The sequence below is a fragment of the Neopsephotus bourkii genome, unplaced genomic scaffold, assembly GCF_033783945.1.
Source record: "Neopsephotus bourkii isolate Nb327-2 ecotype Australia unplaced genomic scaffold, CSIRO-AGI_Nbou_v1 NB_53, whole genome shotgun sequence".
NCBI classification, from domain to species: Eukaryota; Metazoa; Chordata; class Aves; order Psittaciformes; family Psittacidae; genus Neopsephotus; species Neopsephotus bourkii.
In genome coordinates, this window is record NW_026900570.1 from 2,912,144 (window position 1) to 2,930,981 (window position 18,838).

The window sequence follows — 18,838 nt, forward strand, 5'->3', positions numbered from 1 at the left end:
GTTGCACAAAAGGAGGTCTAGATTAGGTATTAGGAAAAATTTCTTCACCAAAAGGGTTGTCAAGCTTTGGAACAGGCTGCCCAGGGAAGTGGTTGGGTCGCAGTCCCTGGAGATATCTAAAAGATGTGCAGATGTGGAGCTTAGGGACACGGTTTAGTGGTGGACTAGGCAGTGTTAAGTTTATGGGTGATCTTGAGGGTCTTTTTCAACCTGAACAATTCTATAAGTCTGTGATTCTATGATCCATGATCTTCACCCACACACAGCATGGGAGCGCTCTGGCCCTGCTGTTAGAAGCTTAGTTGGTCACGCAGAAGATCTTTCCTCAGCTGCTCATGCTTGCTGCTGTTGCATCATATTGCATTATGAGGAAAGGGAAGAAAAGTAAGATACCACTATAACTTTGAGGCTAAGAATTAGCCATTTCATCATTGCAGTGCTTCTTCCACCTTCCTGAGCAGTATTGTCAAATTCATTGGAAAAACTACAAACAGGTATGGTAATAACATGCGAGTGGCTGTAATGGATCAGACTGAAGCTCATCTTGGCCCAGCGTCCTGTCTCCAAGTCAGAAAATTATAATTAAAAACCAGAAAGAAAGAAGCTGATAACTATAAAATGAACCTAATTTCTTGTACCATCCTGTGTTTCTATCAATCAGCCACTTGGTGACTTTCTGAATAAGAAGTTGAATCCACACCAGTGTGCTAAGGACTATAGCATCCTACAGCATGCTGTGCTGAAGACTATAGCATCCTGTGGTAAAGACCGTAGCATCCTAAACACCTTAGTATCTTATGGCAACGAGTTCTGTTGTTCACTCATGCACACTGCATAATAATGATGATCCCCTTTGTATAATGCAGACTGATTTCAATACCCAAATGCTGCATTTCAAGACAACATTTTAGAGGCAAACTGATGTTAATTAATTAAAATAAACCAAAACAACAAACCCTTACACAAAACCCAAAACATTTGCAAAACACCAACAGTTATCCAAAGCATACAAAATGTAAAGGCTTTGCTGTGATGTTAGGGTGTCGTTAGAATAATTTTTAAAGCAAGTGATTTAATTGTGTTTGTGCTAATTATAATGTTTACAAATTAGGGAAATATGCATTTAGTGGTCTGTTGGGAAAGGGCTTTGAAATCTCGTATGTCTTCGAATCTACAGTACTGTCATTTATTCATAGACTCTTTATAATACCAGGGTGATTTGCTTTTTAGATTACTCTTGCATGGAAAATGAGTCTCAGGAGTCTTCAGCTCTATGAAAGTCAAAACCAGGTTCATGTGTATCTATCTGTGTGTGCCTCGATAGAAATTTAACCGAGTTCTTTTCTTCTTCTTTTCAAGGTCCCCGTGTACCAATGGTGACTGTTCACAGCACAGCCGATGCACAGAGTAAGGATGGGCTTCAGCTTTGCAATTCTTCAGGGAAAAGTAACCAGCAGTTCAGTGAGATATAGCTGCTCTTTGGTAAACTTACAGTAGCAGGGAGCCCAGACTACGCCTAAATGCAAGGCTTCTGCATATCAAAGGCAGCGGCAGATCTGTTGTGCTGCCATCGCAACAGCTTGCTCTTTGGGATAGAAACCCAGTTTTTTGGTAATGTTCGTTATCAGCTTTCTCAAAAGAATAACCACTTCTTATTAGTCTTTCACAAATTCTGGCTTATGTCCCAGTCAAAAATAGGAAACACTGAGTTTAATCTATGGTTTTAATAAAATCACTCTGATATGGATTACCAGGTTGAGAGAGGTAACAGAAAGGAGTGAGTCCCACAAGTTGTACGTCTTCCTGGTTTCCTGATCTGTTCATGGGGATTGTAGCACTTATTGTTTGATAAGGCTTTTTGATGCTGATGATTCACATCTACATCAGTGTGAAGCTACAGTTATTCCAAATATACAGGTTTCATCCCTCAGAATCTTTGACACTGGCTGTAGCCATTACCAGACTCCCTTTAGAGTTTAGAGAGCCATGAAGTTTCTGGGGTTCCTCTTTCACACCTATAGCAGTACAAATTATGCAAAAAGATCAATTTTTTATCCCAAGTCAGCATTGCAGGGAGCCTCAGATGTACAGCCATTCTCTGTCCCTTCTATACAAGGGTCTTAAACCAAGACTCTTTCATAAGTCTCTGGAGACTTCATATTAGAGTGTGGGACTGAGTCTCACGTGATATCAAGATTCATGTGCTCCCGTCATTTTAGTGCGAAGCCCTTATCTTTCATTTTAATGTAGAGCTTAGCCCAGCCCTAACCTGCAGTTAGGGACTCCAGGCACTGCTGTGATTGAGATGATAAGCAACACTTTTATTCTAGCTGCTTTGTACATTGGTATCAGTTTATGGCAGGTATCAGTTTCACTTAACTGGATTTACAACTCGCTGCTGTTGCCTCTGCAAAGGAGAAGAGCAAAGTAGGGAATTTGGCTCTTAAAATAAAGGATTTCTGTGAAATGCTGAGCTGCTTCATTTGCCACTAAAGGTGGGAAATGTCAAAGGAAAACTCCTGTGGCACCAGAACACATAAGAAAAAAACACAACTCCCTCTCGCATCATACAGTTCCTGGGTGTACCCTGTTTTCTCAATTTCTGTTGGCAACTTGCATTTCAAGCCCTTACCCAACCTAGAAAAGTTTGCTTGTAAGCAAGATGTGCAGAATGAAACCCCAAATTCTGGTTCTGTTTTGGGTTTTTTTTTTTTTATCAAATTTAAAATCATATTTGTGGCATTTTGTATTCTTTGCCGTTAGAATACAAATGCTCAGTAGAGTTCCATCTGGCGTCAACAGTATCCAATATTATTAGAGCTGTATTGTGCATTTAACACTAATTTATCTTTCCATCTTTTCCATACTTCTTTCCAATTAAAATGTTCCTTTGCAGAGGGATACAACTTAAAATTTAGGAGCAACCTGGGACAAGTTAGGTTAAAGCATTATACTGCTACACGACTGTCCTTTGCCATCTCTGCTGCCAAGCAAAGCAGCACAACCTGACCTGGCCCATGGCTTAGGCCATCTGTGATCACCTTGCTTATGATGGTGGCCATGAGATAAATATTTGATTTCTTCATGACTGTGTTTTCTCACAGGTCTAAAATGTCCAAATAAAAGTGCCATGATGGAGCTGAGTGATTTTGCTGTCCAGAGGAAGGCTCTTGCTGCAGAGCCAGGGTTACTTCTGCTGGCAGTAGTGGGGTTGGTGTATAGCTTCATGTGCTTGATCTGGTCCTTCATGACACTACTTCTGCTATAAATATGTGGAAGTTGGCATTGTAGCTATTCTAATCTAAAAAAGAATATGAGAATTACTTCTTTAAGTAATACTGACAGTAAATTGCAGGGTTTTCAGTCCTTCTGAACCAGTGACCATTCAGTCTCTGCACAAGGGTGTATCACCTGCTCATCCTCCCAGCAGAGGCTTGGCTTTGGCAGTGCCCTCACCAAGCACACCTCCAGAGTATCCCTGGTGATGCCCACAAGGCTCTTCATCCCACAGAGGGTGTTGCCACAGGACCAAGAGAGTTTCTTAGCTCTGACCTGCATCTCCAAAGTCACTTTCTTTTTTCCCCCTTAAACACAATTCCTTAGTTTTACCAAAGACATGGAGACGGCTGGCTGGCTATAACAGCATGTACAGCATAGAGCCCTCATGAGCTGTTTTATAGCCTCCTGTATACTTTTGTAAAATACTTTTAGGTGAATGAGAGTTACTATAAAATAGAAACAGCAAATGAAGGGCTTGAAAAAGGAACATAAACCACACCAAGACCAGTTCTATTTTGATAGATATACATGCATAGCATTTATTACATAGAGAACTCAATCTAGTCATGCACAGAACACATCCCCTACTGAAATTCATGATTTTTTGGCATACAATTAGCATTTCCCCTGCATCCCTTTTTTTCCCCCCTTCATTCTTTCGCTTTTGAATAAAGGGCAGCTGACAGTTGCATGTTACTGAATTTGCTCATTTAATATGAGCCCATTGCTCTACAAAGGGAGTTTGCCTCTGTATGCTGTAATAATCTGATAATAGTGAGTTGCACTGAATATTATAGCGTGCTTACATTTAATTAAGCAATGACCATTTGTACACCACAGACTGAAGCTCCCTGTGGTCCTAGAGCAGAAAAGAAAGTCCTTTAGGAGATATGCCAATCTTTTTTATTTTCTCCACAGTCTTCCTGGCTTTCTGTGAATGCAATTATATGAACAAATAAAACGGCTTGACTAAATTCCCCTACGTGGCAAGCCCCTTTCTGCTGATAAAGCTACTTGTGTGTGCCATAATTAAATGAGAATCTTAATATTTAACTAAATGTAATAGGCTGTTGATTTGGCACTTCTGTGGGGGTTGTGGTTTCAATAGAGATGAGCCTGGCTTTTCAGAAGCAGAGTGAATAGTCATTGAACCAATATCCTGTTGCTGAAAGGTCTGTGAAATGTATTAACTGGGAAGGGCATGTTTTTGTGCTGTGCCTGCCTATTCAGCAGAGATGGGCAATGAGCGCATGATAATCAGGTACTGTAAGTATGATCTGAGGAGTCTGGGTTACCCATCTATTTATCAGTATGTCTCAAAATGTTATAGACAATAAAACACAGAATTTAGTACAAAACCTCAAACCTTCTTTGAGTTCACATGGCAGAGAATGGCCTCATTCAAACCCAGCCTGATTGCTCCAAAACCTGGTATTGCAGGTTTGTACGTATGGTCTTTGTCCACTCCTCTCTCCATGGTGTTCCTTCGCATGGATTTTCCCTTGTGTAGAAGCACAGCCATGTCCTGAAACCCTCCATGGTCTCCTTCCTTTTCCCAATCGTTGTGTGCAAAACTCGGGCACAGACTTGAGGATATCTGGCTGCGCATGGCAGTTAAATGTCTGAGTGGGGCCCATAGTAGTGTCTCAACAAAGAAGGTCAGATTCCCATCTGCTGTAAATCAGCTGAATGTCAGATTTCAGGGATATAGCTTTCTGCCAATACAGACCCTAAAAGGGGTTTCAAAGACTTCAAAGACTGAATTAGGCATCTGCAAGGACTAAAAGGAAATTCTTTCCAAAGGAAACCTGTGTGACAAATATTAAGGTGACTATAAAATGTTAAAATGCTTTTTCACAAACAATGCCTATAGTTTTTGTGATTTTTATCCTTCTTTCAGAAATTTTTGAGCTGGAGGTAAATGAAAATGTGCAGCTGGCTGTAAACGACAGGCAAATGCCTAAGGTAGAGTACATGGAAATCAAGATAGATGACTACAGTAAGTAACCGTTTTCCTCTCTCTTTCTCTTTCTTTTTCACTGCTATTGCTGTGAAATGATACAGTCATCTTGGCTAGACTGGCAGGAGGAAAAATTACTTTGGCTTTCAATAAACTCACTCAGTTTGCAAAGCACTCTCTTAGGAAATGCTACATAAGGGGGTTATTGCAGAGACAGGATTTAATGTGAATGCATCTGAAGAAAAGCAAAATGATAGGGTTGGGCTGGTGTTTTTATTTCCTTTTAAAATTTTCTTTGTAGAAAAAGCCACTCTGGGAGATGACACTGTGCAGTTCCCCCTTTGTTCAGGGTATTTTCCCTAGCTGGGCTGGCATATTATTATTGGTTTGAAGAGGGATACTGTAGGTGGCTGGCTACAGCTGTGACTGCCTTTCAGTATACAATATTGAACTGCAGTGAATGAATATGACTCGCCAACAACTGCCATCGGAGTCATTCAGGATTCTCTAACAAAGCTATACTATTTTGGGGCTGAAAAAAAATAAGCAGCTTTAGAAGAAAAGCTAAAAGAGATTTCACCTGGAGTAGAGAAGTCAGGAGTCTTGGAGCAGTTTATATCTGCAGCTGTCACGTTATTTGTGCCACTTGTATAATCATTCCCCACTTACCCATATGCCAAAAAGAGAGAGAAAAGCCTAGAAGGAAATAGCCAAAGCATTTTCTGTCTCTTCAGTTGTACCTGAAACAAAATAAAAAGCATCTCCTCTAGCTGTATGTAGATGTCTTACCTATATGTGGAAAATCCACATACTCAGAATTGTGTAGTGGCTCTCAAAAACCTCAGTTTGCATGTATGGTGCAACTCTCAAAAAACCCCAGAGACTCTGTGTTGGAAGTATGACCCATAATATTTCCCATGACAGAAAGGAGGGTACATCTAAGGTTGGATACAGTGAAGCAAAATCAGTGAGGTGTGATGAATGGCAGGTTACTAATTTCAACCGTTACCAGGTGTTATAAAATGTAAAGCAAAGGCTGAGAGACACTTGCCATTTGAAAAGGATAATAATGGCCTTAAAATGTTCTGCTTGCCACATGTGCATTAGGAACATAACCCAGTACATAAAATAGTAAGAACAGACCTGTGCTTCCAGGACTTATGGGCAGGAAAAGACAGGGAAAGAACCTGTCATAAAGGTCACATCTATCCCCCCTGTGAGCCAACTCATAGTGACACTAGCAGCTTATTAGGAATAACTCAACTTGATTCTAAATTTCTTAATAGCAGGTATCACTGAAATGCCATTTTGCTCATTGAACCAAAAATATACACGTGTGTGTAGCAAACGCAAGCTGGCCATGTAGCTGTTCTTCTGTGCCCACTCTGTGTTTTAAAAGCTTTGGGCTTAACAGCCTTGGGAACACAACACATAGTGCATAGTTGTATTTAAAGTCAAGCGATGGCCTTTTTGGCTGTCCCTGGGCCATTGATCCAATTTGCAGCTATTAGCATTCAGATGGAATAACTAATTAGGCAGAGTGTCACACAATAATTGCAAAGCAAACCACTTAAACCAAGCAGTTAATCTGTGTATTAATCTACTGAAAATGCTCCTAATACCGATTTAATTGCTGGGCATTTGCTGATCTGGATTGTAGTTAACATTTTAAAAATAAATGTGATCTCATTAATACATAAAGCATTTGTGTGGCAGCATTTTTGGCTATGGATATGAAGCCATAGGAAACAGTTAAATGATGCTTTGGTGAGCACATCTCTCACTTACACTGGTTCAGTACCAGTATAACAACGTGGGCTTCAGAACAGTTACCTCCTGTTTTACAGCAAAATTAAGCCCTTTGGAAGTTAGGATTAAAATACATGTTTCTCCATCTGTCTTCATACTATTATAGCAAAATAATCGCATTTTCTCCCCCAGCCACCATACTTAATTGGCTTTTAAATTATCATCTTCGTCACTGATTTTCCCCCTCCTCTTCTGCCCTGAAATATTGATTTCTGACTGTGTCACTCTTCCAGCTGCCAAAAAGGAAAATTATAGCTATTGCCAGATGTTAATTGAATGCTGCAAAAGTGATGCATGACTGAACAGCTCGTGCTGTACTCCCGATTTGCATTTCTTGTCACCTCAGCTATCATAATATGAGTCTTTTCTTTGACAACATATGTGTTTCTAAGGTGTTATTTACCAGTGCCTCTGATGAAATGCCATTTTGTTCCTGCTCATAAGTGGCAAAACCACCAGAAAAATCTATTAATTATGTCAGTGCTCCCACACTGAAGCATGTTGTTATTTGTGGGTTGTGATTTTTTTCCCTAGAATTACCAATGCAGATCTTAAAGCCAGCCACCTTTTCGGACACTGCGCACTACCCCTTGCTTTTGGTTGTGTAAGTTCTCACTTGTTCTTTCTTTCTGTTCATAATATGAGGGCAGCATGGAAACCTTGGCCATGATCAAAACCTTTTAGGATATGTTTTGTACAAGGAATGCCACTCGGCTTTAGCACCAAGTCTAACATATTGGTCCCTATCCCCATCTCACCTCAAAGCTAGGAGGGGCTAGATGTAGGTCCTTTCTCTCCTGTGTTTGAGCCAAAGGTTTTGGGTCCCAGGAGAGCACCCTAGTGAAATCCTCTGAGTGCATTGTAGGATTCTGTAAAATCGTTCCATGTATTCAACTTGCAGTTCAATAATTCTGGGGGGGCAGAAACAGGAGGGGAAGGAATAAAAGTCAGATGTTGACTTTTTATCTCAGTGCTTAGGGCACTTACCCAGTGTTTAACAGATAGTTCCACAGTGGAATGCAGTCAGCCTTACCTCAGCTTCAAGTTTAGACACCTTTGCACAGCAGTCATTCCCATGTAAATGCTACTGTACCCTGAAGTGACAGTAAAGAGAGAGCTAAAAACCTTTGAAGATCTCCATGTTAGCATTTCTATTCAGTAGGAGGTGTTTTCTCCTGGTAGGCATAGCAGATAGGTATTTCTTTATGCAACACTTAGCAGTAATAATACACATTACTGAGTTTTTGTGGCAATTTGCAAAGAAACTGGGGGAGGGAAGTCACTGACCTTGGAAGAGCCTGTTTAGCCTTGGCGCATCCCGCTGTATTGCTTGCTCCTTGCTACGGAACACCCCATAAGAGAGAAGTCTCATGCAGGAGTGATGAATGCCTGATGAAAGCCTGAATGCCATCCTGCACATCCTTCCATGAAGGACAAAAACACTGCAATAAGCATGTCTTTACATCACAAAAATTACTGCAGAGAAAATGTACTTCATTATACAAGTGCTTGAGGAAGATTGGTACTCATCAAGCTAACAACACTTGATTAAGCTGCCTCTGAAGCTGGATGTGCCTCGGTCTCACTTGAATAAATGCAAATGACTGAAGCCACATGCACATTAAAATCCTGCAGTGAGTTGCCTGATGTCTCCAAGAACCCCAGAAAGGACAAGAAGTAAATGGAAGCACCAGTGGGATGCTCTACACTAATACCAGCCCTAAATATTAATCATCATTATCATAACTTGACTTTTCCCAGCTGTCTTGCTGAAGTGGGGTCAATATTTCTCAAGACAGTTCCCCTGTACAGGATTTGACTCCAAACAAAAGGGTGAAGAGGAGTCTTGCCTGCCCCTTCCTTTTACCCATGGATTTCAGGCCAATCTTTGAATTTTTAAGCTGTCAGTTTTATCACTTTCGAAGTGTTCTTTCCCTCTGTATACTAGTGAAGCAGTGGTGACAGAAGTGATTGACAAGCTCCATCTATGGCCGCTCTTGAGAACCCAGTGGGAAGGTCTAAGCTGGTTGAATAGGGGCAGCGAATGGAACCCCAATGCTTGCCAGTAAAGGAAAGGATGACTGATGCCTGCAAGCTTTATCCGACATATTTTGGCAGTGCCAGTGCACCCCAAAGCCAGGCTCTTCTCAAGAAATCCCTTCGCCAGAAAAGTACCATCTTTGGGGAATGTAGAAGATAAGTATAGAATAGAGAAGGTGTAGAAAGGGAAAACTCAACTGACCTTTGTGTTGCTGCCCCAGGTTTCACAGGAGAATCCTGCCCAGTCAGTGATGTGCTTGCTGTGCTTTCCTCAAAGCTCAGCTTAGCACAGTGATAGTAGCTGTGTGAAGAGGGAGGCAGAAACCAACCAGTAGCTTCCATCCCAGACTCAAAGCCCAACCTACACAACCAGCCTTCTGCACATCATCACTGCAGAGACTGGTGTTCACTTTCTGAAACATGCCCTGCCTTATAATGCATGCAGGAGTTGCCAGTCCCATTACCATGGCAAGCTCACAGCCCTGAGAGGGTGTTTGTCCCGTGTTTGTTGCTGTTGCCTTTGCTTGATGCCTATTTCTGTTTCAGGGATGGGACCCCAGGCAGCCAGATCGTAACAGAGAGATTTGAGGTGACGTGGGAAAGCGTCATGGTCAGCTCTCACAATGCCATCGTGCTGAAGTTTGACGGCCGCGGGAGTGGCTTCCAAGGCACTAAGCTATTGCATGAGGTTAAGAGGAGGCTGGGCTTTTTGGAAGAGAAGGATCAGTTGGAAGCTGTCCGGTGAATGACACTGTTATTGAAGAAATTAATTCCTTAATGATAATTAACACAAGATTGTCATTAGTCCTGGTTGCCTTAATGGTGTGTGGGAGGGAAGGACAGTGTGGTCATACAGCTGTGACCAAGTGACAGAATGTGAGATAGAGCCCATGCTAGCCAGTGCAGAGGAAGAGAAACAAGCCTTCAACAGGGCTAAACTACAGCAGACTTATCTGTCTCATGTGTTCAAAACGTATTTATTTTTAGCTCTGTACACTCATACAGCTACAAACAAGTAAGCTTGAATTTCAGCTCCTACATTAATTTTTTGCTGGCCTGGTAGTTGGAAAAAATCCATCTTTAAAATCTTAAACTTTCTAAAACAGGAAAAAAAAAAAAGAAGCATAACCCTAAACATCAAATCCTGTCATGTTGTTAGATTTATTCTCCACATAATCACACTAAAAAACCTATTCGAGTAGTTCAATAGCATCAGCTTTATTATGACTTTCTGAGGTAGTGCAGGCTATTTGTTGCCATTGCTTGGTTGCAACAGGTTACAAGATTAAGTAAGAGTCTTACATGAAAGCAGTGTGAATTTAGTCTGGATCAAGGGGTAATGGCTTGATCCATAACTGAGAGAGGGGAGATTTAGAATAGGCATTAGGAAGAAGTTCTTTACTGTGAGGGTGGTGATGCACTGGCACAGGTCGCCCAGAGCAGGTGAGGTGCTGGCACAAGTTCCCCAGAGAAGCTGTGACTGCGCCATCCCTGGCAGTGTTCAAGGCTGGGTTGGACAGGGCTTGGAGCAGCCTGGTCTAGTGGGAGGTGTCCGTGCCCATGGCAGGGGGGTTGGAACTGAATGAGCTTTAAGGTCCCTTCCAACCCAAACCATTCTGGGATTCTATGATATTTCTGCTGCCACCCCAAATTCCAGCTGATAAAAATGACATTGTGTTTGTTATATCTAAGTGAAAAATATATTTAATCCATTGTTTTCCTCTCTCATATTCTAGGACAATGCTGAAGGAGCATTACATTGATAAATTGAGAGTCGGTGTGTTTGGGAAGGTAACGTTTTCCCTTTGTTCCTCTGTGCTTTTTTAGTTGGCTGATCTGGATAAGCAGCTGCGCTAAATCCTGATTTATTGAATATGTTGGTGGTGGCTTTTTTATTATTACTTATTTTTGAGATAGACTGCTTCTATCAGTCATGGGAGAGATGTTAAAGATGAAAGCTTTCATTTTACCAATGTATTAGTCAATTACTTCTTTTTAATTAATTTCCAAGTGCAGACAGTGACTATTTGTCAGAAAAACGCTGTCAGATAAATTATTTTTTCCCCTTGCAGACTTTAATTTCATTTTTATCTTGTCCCTTAAGGCCTGTGGCAAAGTGGGTAGATCTAGCTTGTGTTCAACAAATGTACAACAATATTGATTTCTGAGGCCGATTTGCACTACAGTGTGTGCTCGGCTGAGAAACAGCAATTGCAAAGTACCCGCAGTTTGAAATGAGAATGGAATTGTGAGTAGTAGTTGTTTATTGTGGGAGATACAGGCATAGAGTGAGTATCTCTACATACGTACAGCACCTCTGTACAGCAGACGTGTACACATACATCATATGCATGCGCATACAGCAGCATCTCTGCAGGGAACTGTTAACAGGCTGACAGCAGACACTGAAATTGTGATGTCCATTTTAAATAAAGACTGGGGTAATATTTTGGAAAGGTGTCATATCTGATTAGAGCTACAGACATACAGTGGGATGAAAAGAGGTAAGCTCTTGGGCACACAACCCTCCTGCCTTCAGGAGAGTACAATGAATATAGAGCTTATCTTCAGCAGCATCTGCCAAAGCCAGGGAGATGTCCCTTGTTTTGTGATTTTTCATAGCAAGGTCACAGCTGCTGGGTTTCTGTACCCAAAAGCCCCTCACAACAGGACCACTGATGCCACTGTCTCCTTTCTGCTCCAGGATTACGGTGGCTACCTGAGCACTTACATGCTTCCAGCTGGTGAAGAGAACCAGGTGTTCGCCTGTGGAGCTGCCCTCTCCCCGCTGACAGACTTCAAACTATATGGTAATCCACACCCCAAAGTGCACAGACCCTCATGCTGACCACACATGATGTTTATGCCCTATGTTTTCCCAGTTATCTTCTCTTTCTTCCCAAAGATCCCACCTGTTTTGTATTGTGTGTCTTCTTAGGACTAGCCATAAACCCCTTTTTCTCCCTCAAGAGTAATTTTGCTGGCACCAATGGGACCAGACATGGTAGTCAGAGTAATCAAATCACTTTTATTACCCAGTCCTTTTAAACAAAGGAGAATTGGCTTTAAACCCCTCCAGCCTCTGCCACCAACCTCCATGGCTGCCTTGAATGTGCTTCATTCCTGCCTGAGCCATACATCCATGCAACCTGTGGTCCGTTCTGCCTGTACCATTCTCTCTCCAGCGGCAATACTCCACTGCAAATGGTGGTCCTTTCTCTCAGGGACACCAGTTCTGTTTGTACTTAGTGCCAGTGAAAATGAGGGGACTGCCATGACAGTCAGTGGTGTTAAGCTGGCCTTCAGGTCCTGTACAGTTATCCCTGAGACCAACAGGAACTTGCAGTCAGCTGTTGATGGCGATGGCCCCATGTGAAAGGAGAAAGGGACGCAACAAGATAGTGTTTTTTCTCTTTTATCTCAGTTGCATTAAGGAGAGAAAAATAAAGCTCTTCTGTGAATGATTAGAAACCATAAATACAATGGTGATAATGAAAGACTGTGGTATCATACATATCCTTAGCAGATTTTCAAAAACTTTTAGAGATATGTCCACTGTAATTAAGGCAATGTTAGAAAATAAGGTCTATTTTAGCATTTGCAGTATTTGACTCGGAAGCACCAGTGTACTCACGTATGACTGAAAGAGACATTTTCATTTTTTCTTTTCAAGCTTCAGCCTTCTCTGAAAGATACTTGGGCTTGCATGGGATTGATAACAGAGCGTATGAGGTAACTGCATGGACACTGCATTTCCTTGATAAAATGTGAATTGGGTTTTAACTCCTCCTCCATATGTTCTCTTTTGGGGAAGGAGCAAGGATATGAAAGAGGTGCTTGCTAAGTAAAATTCTGAGGGTGTCCTCCAGCCTTGTTTTTGGTCTTTATAGTAACAAATGGATATGGGAACTAATTGATTAGTCTTCATGCCTGCCTCTCTAAATTGGGTAAATACGATTATTCCAGTTTTACAGATTGAGGCTGAGTTACCCTGATATGCCCAAGTAGACGCAATGTCACAACCTCCTTTAAAGTTCATCCCAATAGACTTGACACTTTGATTCTCTCCAAGACATAATTTTTGACCCAAAGTCAAGTGAAGCTCAGTTTCTCTTGGCCTTTTCAAAGTAAGAACAGATGAGATATTTCAGGTAGGCAGAACTCTGTGCCAGAATTGATCAGAACATGGAAAAGGAGACATTTTACCAATCAACAAAGATACTGTTTGGTATGTGTGATGGGATCAGCTGGTTCATGTGCTTCAGTTGCTTGGAGGAAAAGCCTAATAAAGAATAGTCACACAAACAAAATTTGTTATATAGAAAGCTTTGTCTTCAGCTAGAAGACATGAAGTCAGCAAAGGTTTGAAACTGTTTTCTTGCAGAGAAGGCAGGTATCACCCTGTGACCCTGCAGTGAAAGCTTTATCCTGGTTCTCTAAACACTGAGTTCATTGTCTCTCAAATTTTGTACTCATGGTCATTGCAAATTCTTTTTATCCTTTTAGAAATTTGAAGACAGGTCAATAGAGGTGAAAGCAAAGGAAAATATTCCAGAAATTAAAGCCTTGAATTGTCACATGCTCTTCACGCATTGAAAAATTGGCCTAAGCAAACAGTGGTACTTTGAGTTCATTTGGGATTAACTGCTAGGAACAGCACCTGAGCTCTCCAGAGAGCATAGCACTGTTCCAGGCAAGTCTCTAACTGATACACATCTCCTACACGCCATAGTTGAACCATTAATTACTCAGGAGAAGAACCTCTCCTAACCTGTGGACCAGACATTATGGAGGTCGTATAATTCAAGTCCTGATGTAGACTCCAAAAAATCTGTATTATGGTAGGTTACATCTGAGGCAGCAGAAAGGAAGGAGCCATACAGAGGGAGAACAGAGTGCAAGACACATTTATGCACCATCAAAAAGCTTAGGCATTGCAGCCAGCGATCTGAGGATGAGAGAAGTCATTAATCAAGCCCTACAGCAGTGGACACTTCAATTTAGCATCATATCTTACCCCAGCCCCTCAAAGCTCCTTGAGTCTGGCTTTCAAACCATACCAAAGTTACTCCAGCTCTCTGAAGAGCTCTTAGGCACAGACACCTGAGCATGCTTTTGAGCAGTGTTTTGTATTCGCTGGAAATTCACTTTGACTTTTTCCATGTGTTCTGCAGTTCAGGCTTTTAGTGAAGGACTATTATCAGAACAGACAAGGGTCTCTGACCTCTTTCTGCTTCTGATACTGAGACTGGAAGGACAGGGTGGGGGCTTATTTTTACCTCTAAATTGACTCAAGTAGCCAAGAGAAAGTGCTGTGCTGCTCTCTGCTTGTTATCCTTGTGATGAAGTATCAAGCGGAATTAAGTACTTCTATTTTCTTCGTATAAATTGCTGATTTCTAGCAAGACTTTTAATCTTACCGCAACCTTTACCTTTGCAGATCAACAAATTGGCACACAGAGTCTCATTACTGAAGGAACAGACATTTTTGATCATTCATGCTACTGCTGATGGTAAGTTAGCCTGTCATTCGAGCTCATTACATGGTTAGGATAGCTTTGATTTTTCTTAATTAAATTTTCCCCTTTAATGATTTTAATCTGTTTTTACAGAAAAAATCCATTTTCAGCATACTGCGGACCTTATCACACACCTTATTACAGCAAAGGCTAATTACAGCTTGCAGGTACAGTATGTGTTTCTTTTTTTCATATTTGAACAGTTATTTCCCAGTTTGAACTCGAACTGCTGTTAGGAAGCAAGCTCTGAGAGCCACTTGCAAACTCAGCCTGGTGGTAGAAGTAGGGCCAGCATATAATGTGTTCTTATATACTCACATGCTTATTTGATTTGGTTCTGAGAGACATATCTCTAAGGAATTGCTGTCTGTTGACTTTCTTTGGGAACAATAGGACAAATTCAGGATGAATTACAGGAAAACAGAAATTTAAATCAAATTAAATTAACCAGAAAAGTTCAGCACAGAAATGTCACTTAAATCTGACATCCCACTGCGAATGCCATACTCTGGTCTAAAAAGCCTCTCCTTTCACCAAATTACATCTCTGTTTCGCTGAATGGCCCATGTTCAAGCCATTAAAGCTTCCAGAATGAACCCATCCACCAGGCATGGGGATACGGTCCCTACCCTCTGCTACATCCCAAGCTACAGCCAGGACATTGCACCTAGCCCAGGTTTAATCCATGACAGGGACCAAGCTAGTTTCACAGTACAGATGGTTGCGTTGCAGTGCCCAAGTCCTACTAACGCTTGATTTACTGAATACCAGCTCCCTCTGGCTGCATTTCTGGAGAGCTTCATGTGATGGATATGCTCATTCCATTATGCTACAAAGGCAGATAGGATGGAACACAGACGTGAGAACTAAGCAATGAACCCAGCACAGATTTGGTCAGTGCTACAATGGCTGAGATGCTTCTGCACATTTCCCAGTGAAGAAGCATTAGTGCATTGGAGCTTGAAGGCACTGATGGGCTTCACAGACATCAAAGGATAGTTGAAGACTGAATGAAGAGCTGAGGGATCTACATCTGGGATTTAGGTACTTAGAGCAGCACTGAGACACCTCAGTCCTGCCTACAAGCATCCAGCCCTAGAAACTCTTTTTTTCCCTGTTCAGTATCCCAGTCTAGACAACCCATTATGATTCTCTCACATTCCTTCCTTATGTGCAGAAGTTACCTGTTCCATTTTTATAGAAAGTTGTGTTTAAACTATTTCAGCTTCCCACATTTTTTCTATTTAATTACTTCTTTGGCAAGTTTATTTCAGTTTTTTACTTAATGGCATTTTTTAATTTAAAGCCCTCATTTTAGTCAGTAAAACCAAACACCATTTCTCTCCAAAGATTTGCACTGGGGTTTTTTTTCAGTTTTCACAAGGACCAAGCACTGTTAGTTGTGTAAGTGTGGTCTGGTTCTGAACTTGTTCAGAGTGGAGTTAAGTGGAAAATACTCCCCCAGAAAATTTGCTTTTGAAAGAAGATGCAAGTCTACGCTCAGAGCTCCATGGTGCCTGAACTACCCTGGACCTCATGTGCATCTGCAGGAAGACATGGTGCTGAGGAGAGGCAGTGTGTCTGCAGGACAGCTCAAGCTGCAGAGATGGGTGGTCAGTCCTGAGAGTCTAAGCTCCTAATGATGTGTATTTGCCTGTTTCTTTGCAGATTTACCCTGATGAAAGCCATTACTTTAGCAATGCAGCATTGGAGCAGCATTTGTACAACTCCATTGTCAACTTCTTTGTGGCATGTTTCCAAGTTCAGGACAAACTCCCACTAGCCCCACTGAAAGAGGAGGAGGATGATGATTAACCCTACTTGTCCGTGCTAAGCATAAGGCAGATCTCTCTAACAATATGCAATTGGATCATTTTCCTGAAGAAAGAGATGTTACGTTGTTAGCATGTATTTAAAAGAACTGAAAGCAGCTCATCTGCTTTACTTGACAGCAACTCCTTCCTAAATGGAAGAACATTAAGCATGGTGAACTCAGCAGAAACTGCTGTCTGAAATTAAACCATCACAACCAACATCACCTTTTTATTTGTTTGGGGTTTTTTTGTTTTCCTTTATTTTCTTTCTTTTTTTTTTTTTTTTTTTGATGTTTGCCACAAGGTGAGTTCTAGTGTGTAAGCTGTAAGACACTGAACTTGAAGGAACACCCCAAGAAACGGCTTTGAGGACTGGAAGACTTAATGTCTCTTTGCATTCAAGCAATCAAGCAGTAGCAGTGAAATCCATCATCCACATTAAGGTTACTACAATTAGTACCACATTGTGTCAGAAAACAAATCTCACCTAATACATGGAAAAGATTATAGCACAATTATTTTAAAAGATACTGATTCATACACACTCGCCTGCTCTTTTCCCTTATCCAGAAGGTTTGTCGTTGCTATAGGACATACAAATTCAGTTGTATGAAATATCATTACAGTTACACTCATCTTTACCTTCCTGTAATCATTTCTAAATTTCATATAGCTTTTACTTCTGTTCTCATTCAGTGTCATGCTTACCTTATTAGCTTCTCAGCTTGTTCTATATGGGGAAAAAAACACTGAATTAACCAAGTAACTTTAGACCTGAGGGCTCTAAGGAGGCAATAGGAGGTCGAGGTACCCAGACATTAAAAACTCTATTAGAATAAAGCAAAGGAAATCTCACTCTCATTCTCAGCATAGCCTTTGCCTGCAAGACTGAGTATTTTCTTGGCAGCCTTGAAAAATATGCACATAAATAAGCCAGATCAGCTTACCAGTGAGATGTTTTTATTGTACTATAGAAAAGTAGGCAATGGTCACGATTATTCTTTTTCTTCTATTAGTGTTGGAACAACTGGTTGGCAACCTGTTGGGGAACAGCTAGATGAGGCTATGGTAGCAGGGATTTATACCAGATACTTCACAGATCATCTCATAAAAGCTGTTTAAACAGAACCAGTGTGCAGAGCTTTATTGCATATGCTGTCAGTGGCTTTGTTTTATTCCAGGTCAATGTTTAGCATATTCCAAACATGTTTAATTATCTCTTCCATTCACACTAGTTTTGTCAAGCATAAAAATAAAAAATAATAAGAAAAAATAGCATTTTTCCTTTAAAATATCTAACACTTCATTATAGCAGTGCAAAGCAACTTTTAAAACTTCTTGTGAAAACATTCAACCTTCATTCACTTTCACATACTACATCAGAATTTTGACTAGTGTTGCTCCTTGTAAAATACTCTGACCAAATGTACAGCCAGTATTAATACTGTATATTTCATTTTGCTGTATATAAAGGAATGTAAGTCAGTTCTTTGTCAGGTCCCAAATCCAATATTAGTCTTGTTTCAGCCTGCATGCGATAACACTTCTTCGCTGATCAGGACTCTTTAGAAGTACTAGCTTGGAAATATAACAATTAATGTAATTCCTTTTCTTGTTTTGACAGCTTGATATCAATGCCGGTTTCTACTTTTTACATAGTACTGTGGGTAAACTCCCATCCTGACAGCAATGATGATGTTTCCATTGTGTTCTTTAGTGTGTCTTTTTTATTATCTTTATTTTAAGCTTTGAATGTTGGTTGTACTTTGACCATCATGAAAAATATATTGATAAGCCACAGAAATGACCTAGTTTGGGTTTGATTATCTTCTTTACTTTACAGTGCATCGACATTGTGTGAACAAGAACTACGGTATAAATTTGCTTTATCTGGCAAAATGCCAAATAGACAATAAGAATGCTGCGTGTCCAGATTTTGCTACACTGAACAGGCTCAAAAGCCTGAAAGGAACTTGACCTGAGAAATGTAAAAATCTGCTCTGTCCACAATCTTTTGTAGAAAGAACTTTAGGATGTGGCATGGTAGTGTTTGTTCATTCATGGAATAAAACATTATTTTACCACCCTGGTTGCTAATGCTGTTATTTAGCGTTAAGTGCTTAAATAAGCATCAGGTTGCTGGAAGCGCTGTTCCTGCTGAACTGAACCCGAACTCCAGGGTGCAGTTCAGAAAAGTGAAAATAGGTCTTCATAAATAAATATACATCTCCATTTAGTCTGCCTGTAACCTTGGTAAATGGTGTCACCATGCTAAATGGTGACAGCTTCTGGGGAAAACGTGGACTGTCATGAAGTGGGCTCAACCCCAAAGTAGCAGTTCATCAGAAGACCCCTATCACCCCCTACTCTTTGGTAAAATTACACCTTTTCTCCCTTTCTGCCTGCTGACCTGGCAC

General features: G+C 40.9%; 1 protein-coding gene across 5 annotated transcripts in view; it reads left to right on the plus strand.

The window, feature by feature from the left end:
• Positions 1-18,505, plus strand: part of DPP6 (dipeptidyl peptidase like 6) — a 559,516-nt gene extending 541,011 nt beyond the window's left edge. For all 5 annotated transcript variants that reach the window (XM_061349178.1, XM_061349196.1, XM_061349169.1 and 2 more), the window contains exons 17-26: positions 1,360-1,407; positions 5,180-5,278; positions 7,583-7,652; positions 9,635-9,829; positions 10,825-10,879; positions 11,793-11,898; positions 12,762-12,820; positions 14,529-14,601; positions 14,701-14,774; positions 16,276-18,505. In XM_061349178.1, the coding sequence (XP_061205162.1) occupies positions 1,360-1,407; positions 5,180-5,278; positions 7,583-7,652; positions 9,635-9,829; positions 10,825-10,879; positions 11,793-11,898; positions 12,762-12,820; positions 14,529-14,601; positions 14,701-14,774; positions 16,276-16,422 (926 nt within the window). In that variant the 3' untranslated portion in view covers positions 16,423-18,505. The remainder of the gene's footprint in view (positions 1-1,359; positions 1,408-5,179; positions 5,279-7,582; positions 7,653-9,634; positions 9,830-10,824; positions 10,880-11,792; positions 11,899-12,761; positions 12,821-14,528; positions 14,602-14,700; positions 14,775-16,275) is intronic.
• Positions 18,506-18,838: the final 333 nt, after the last annotated feature.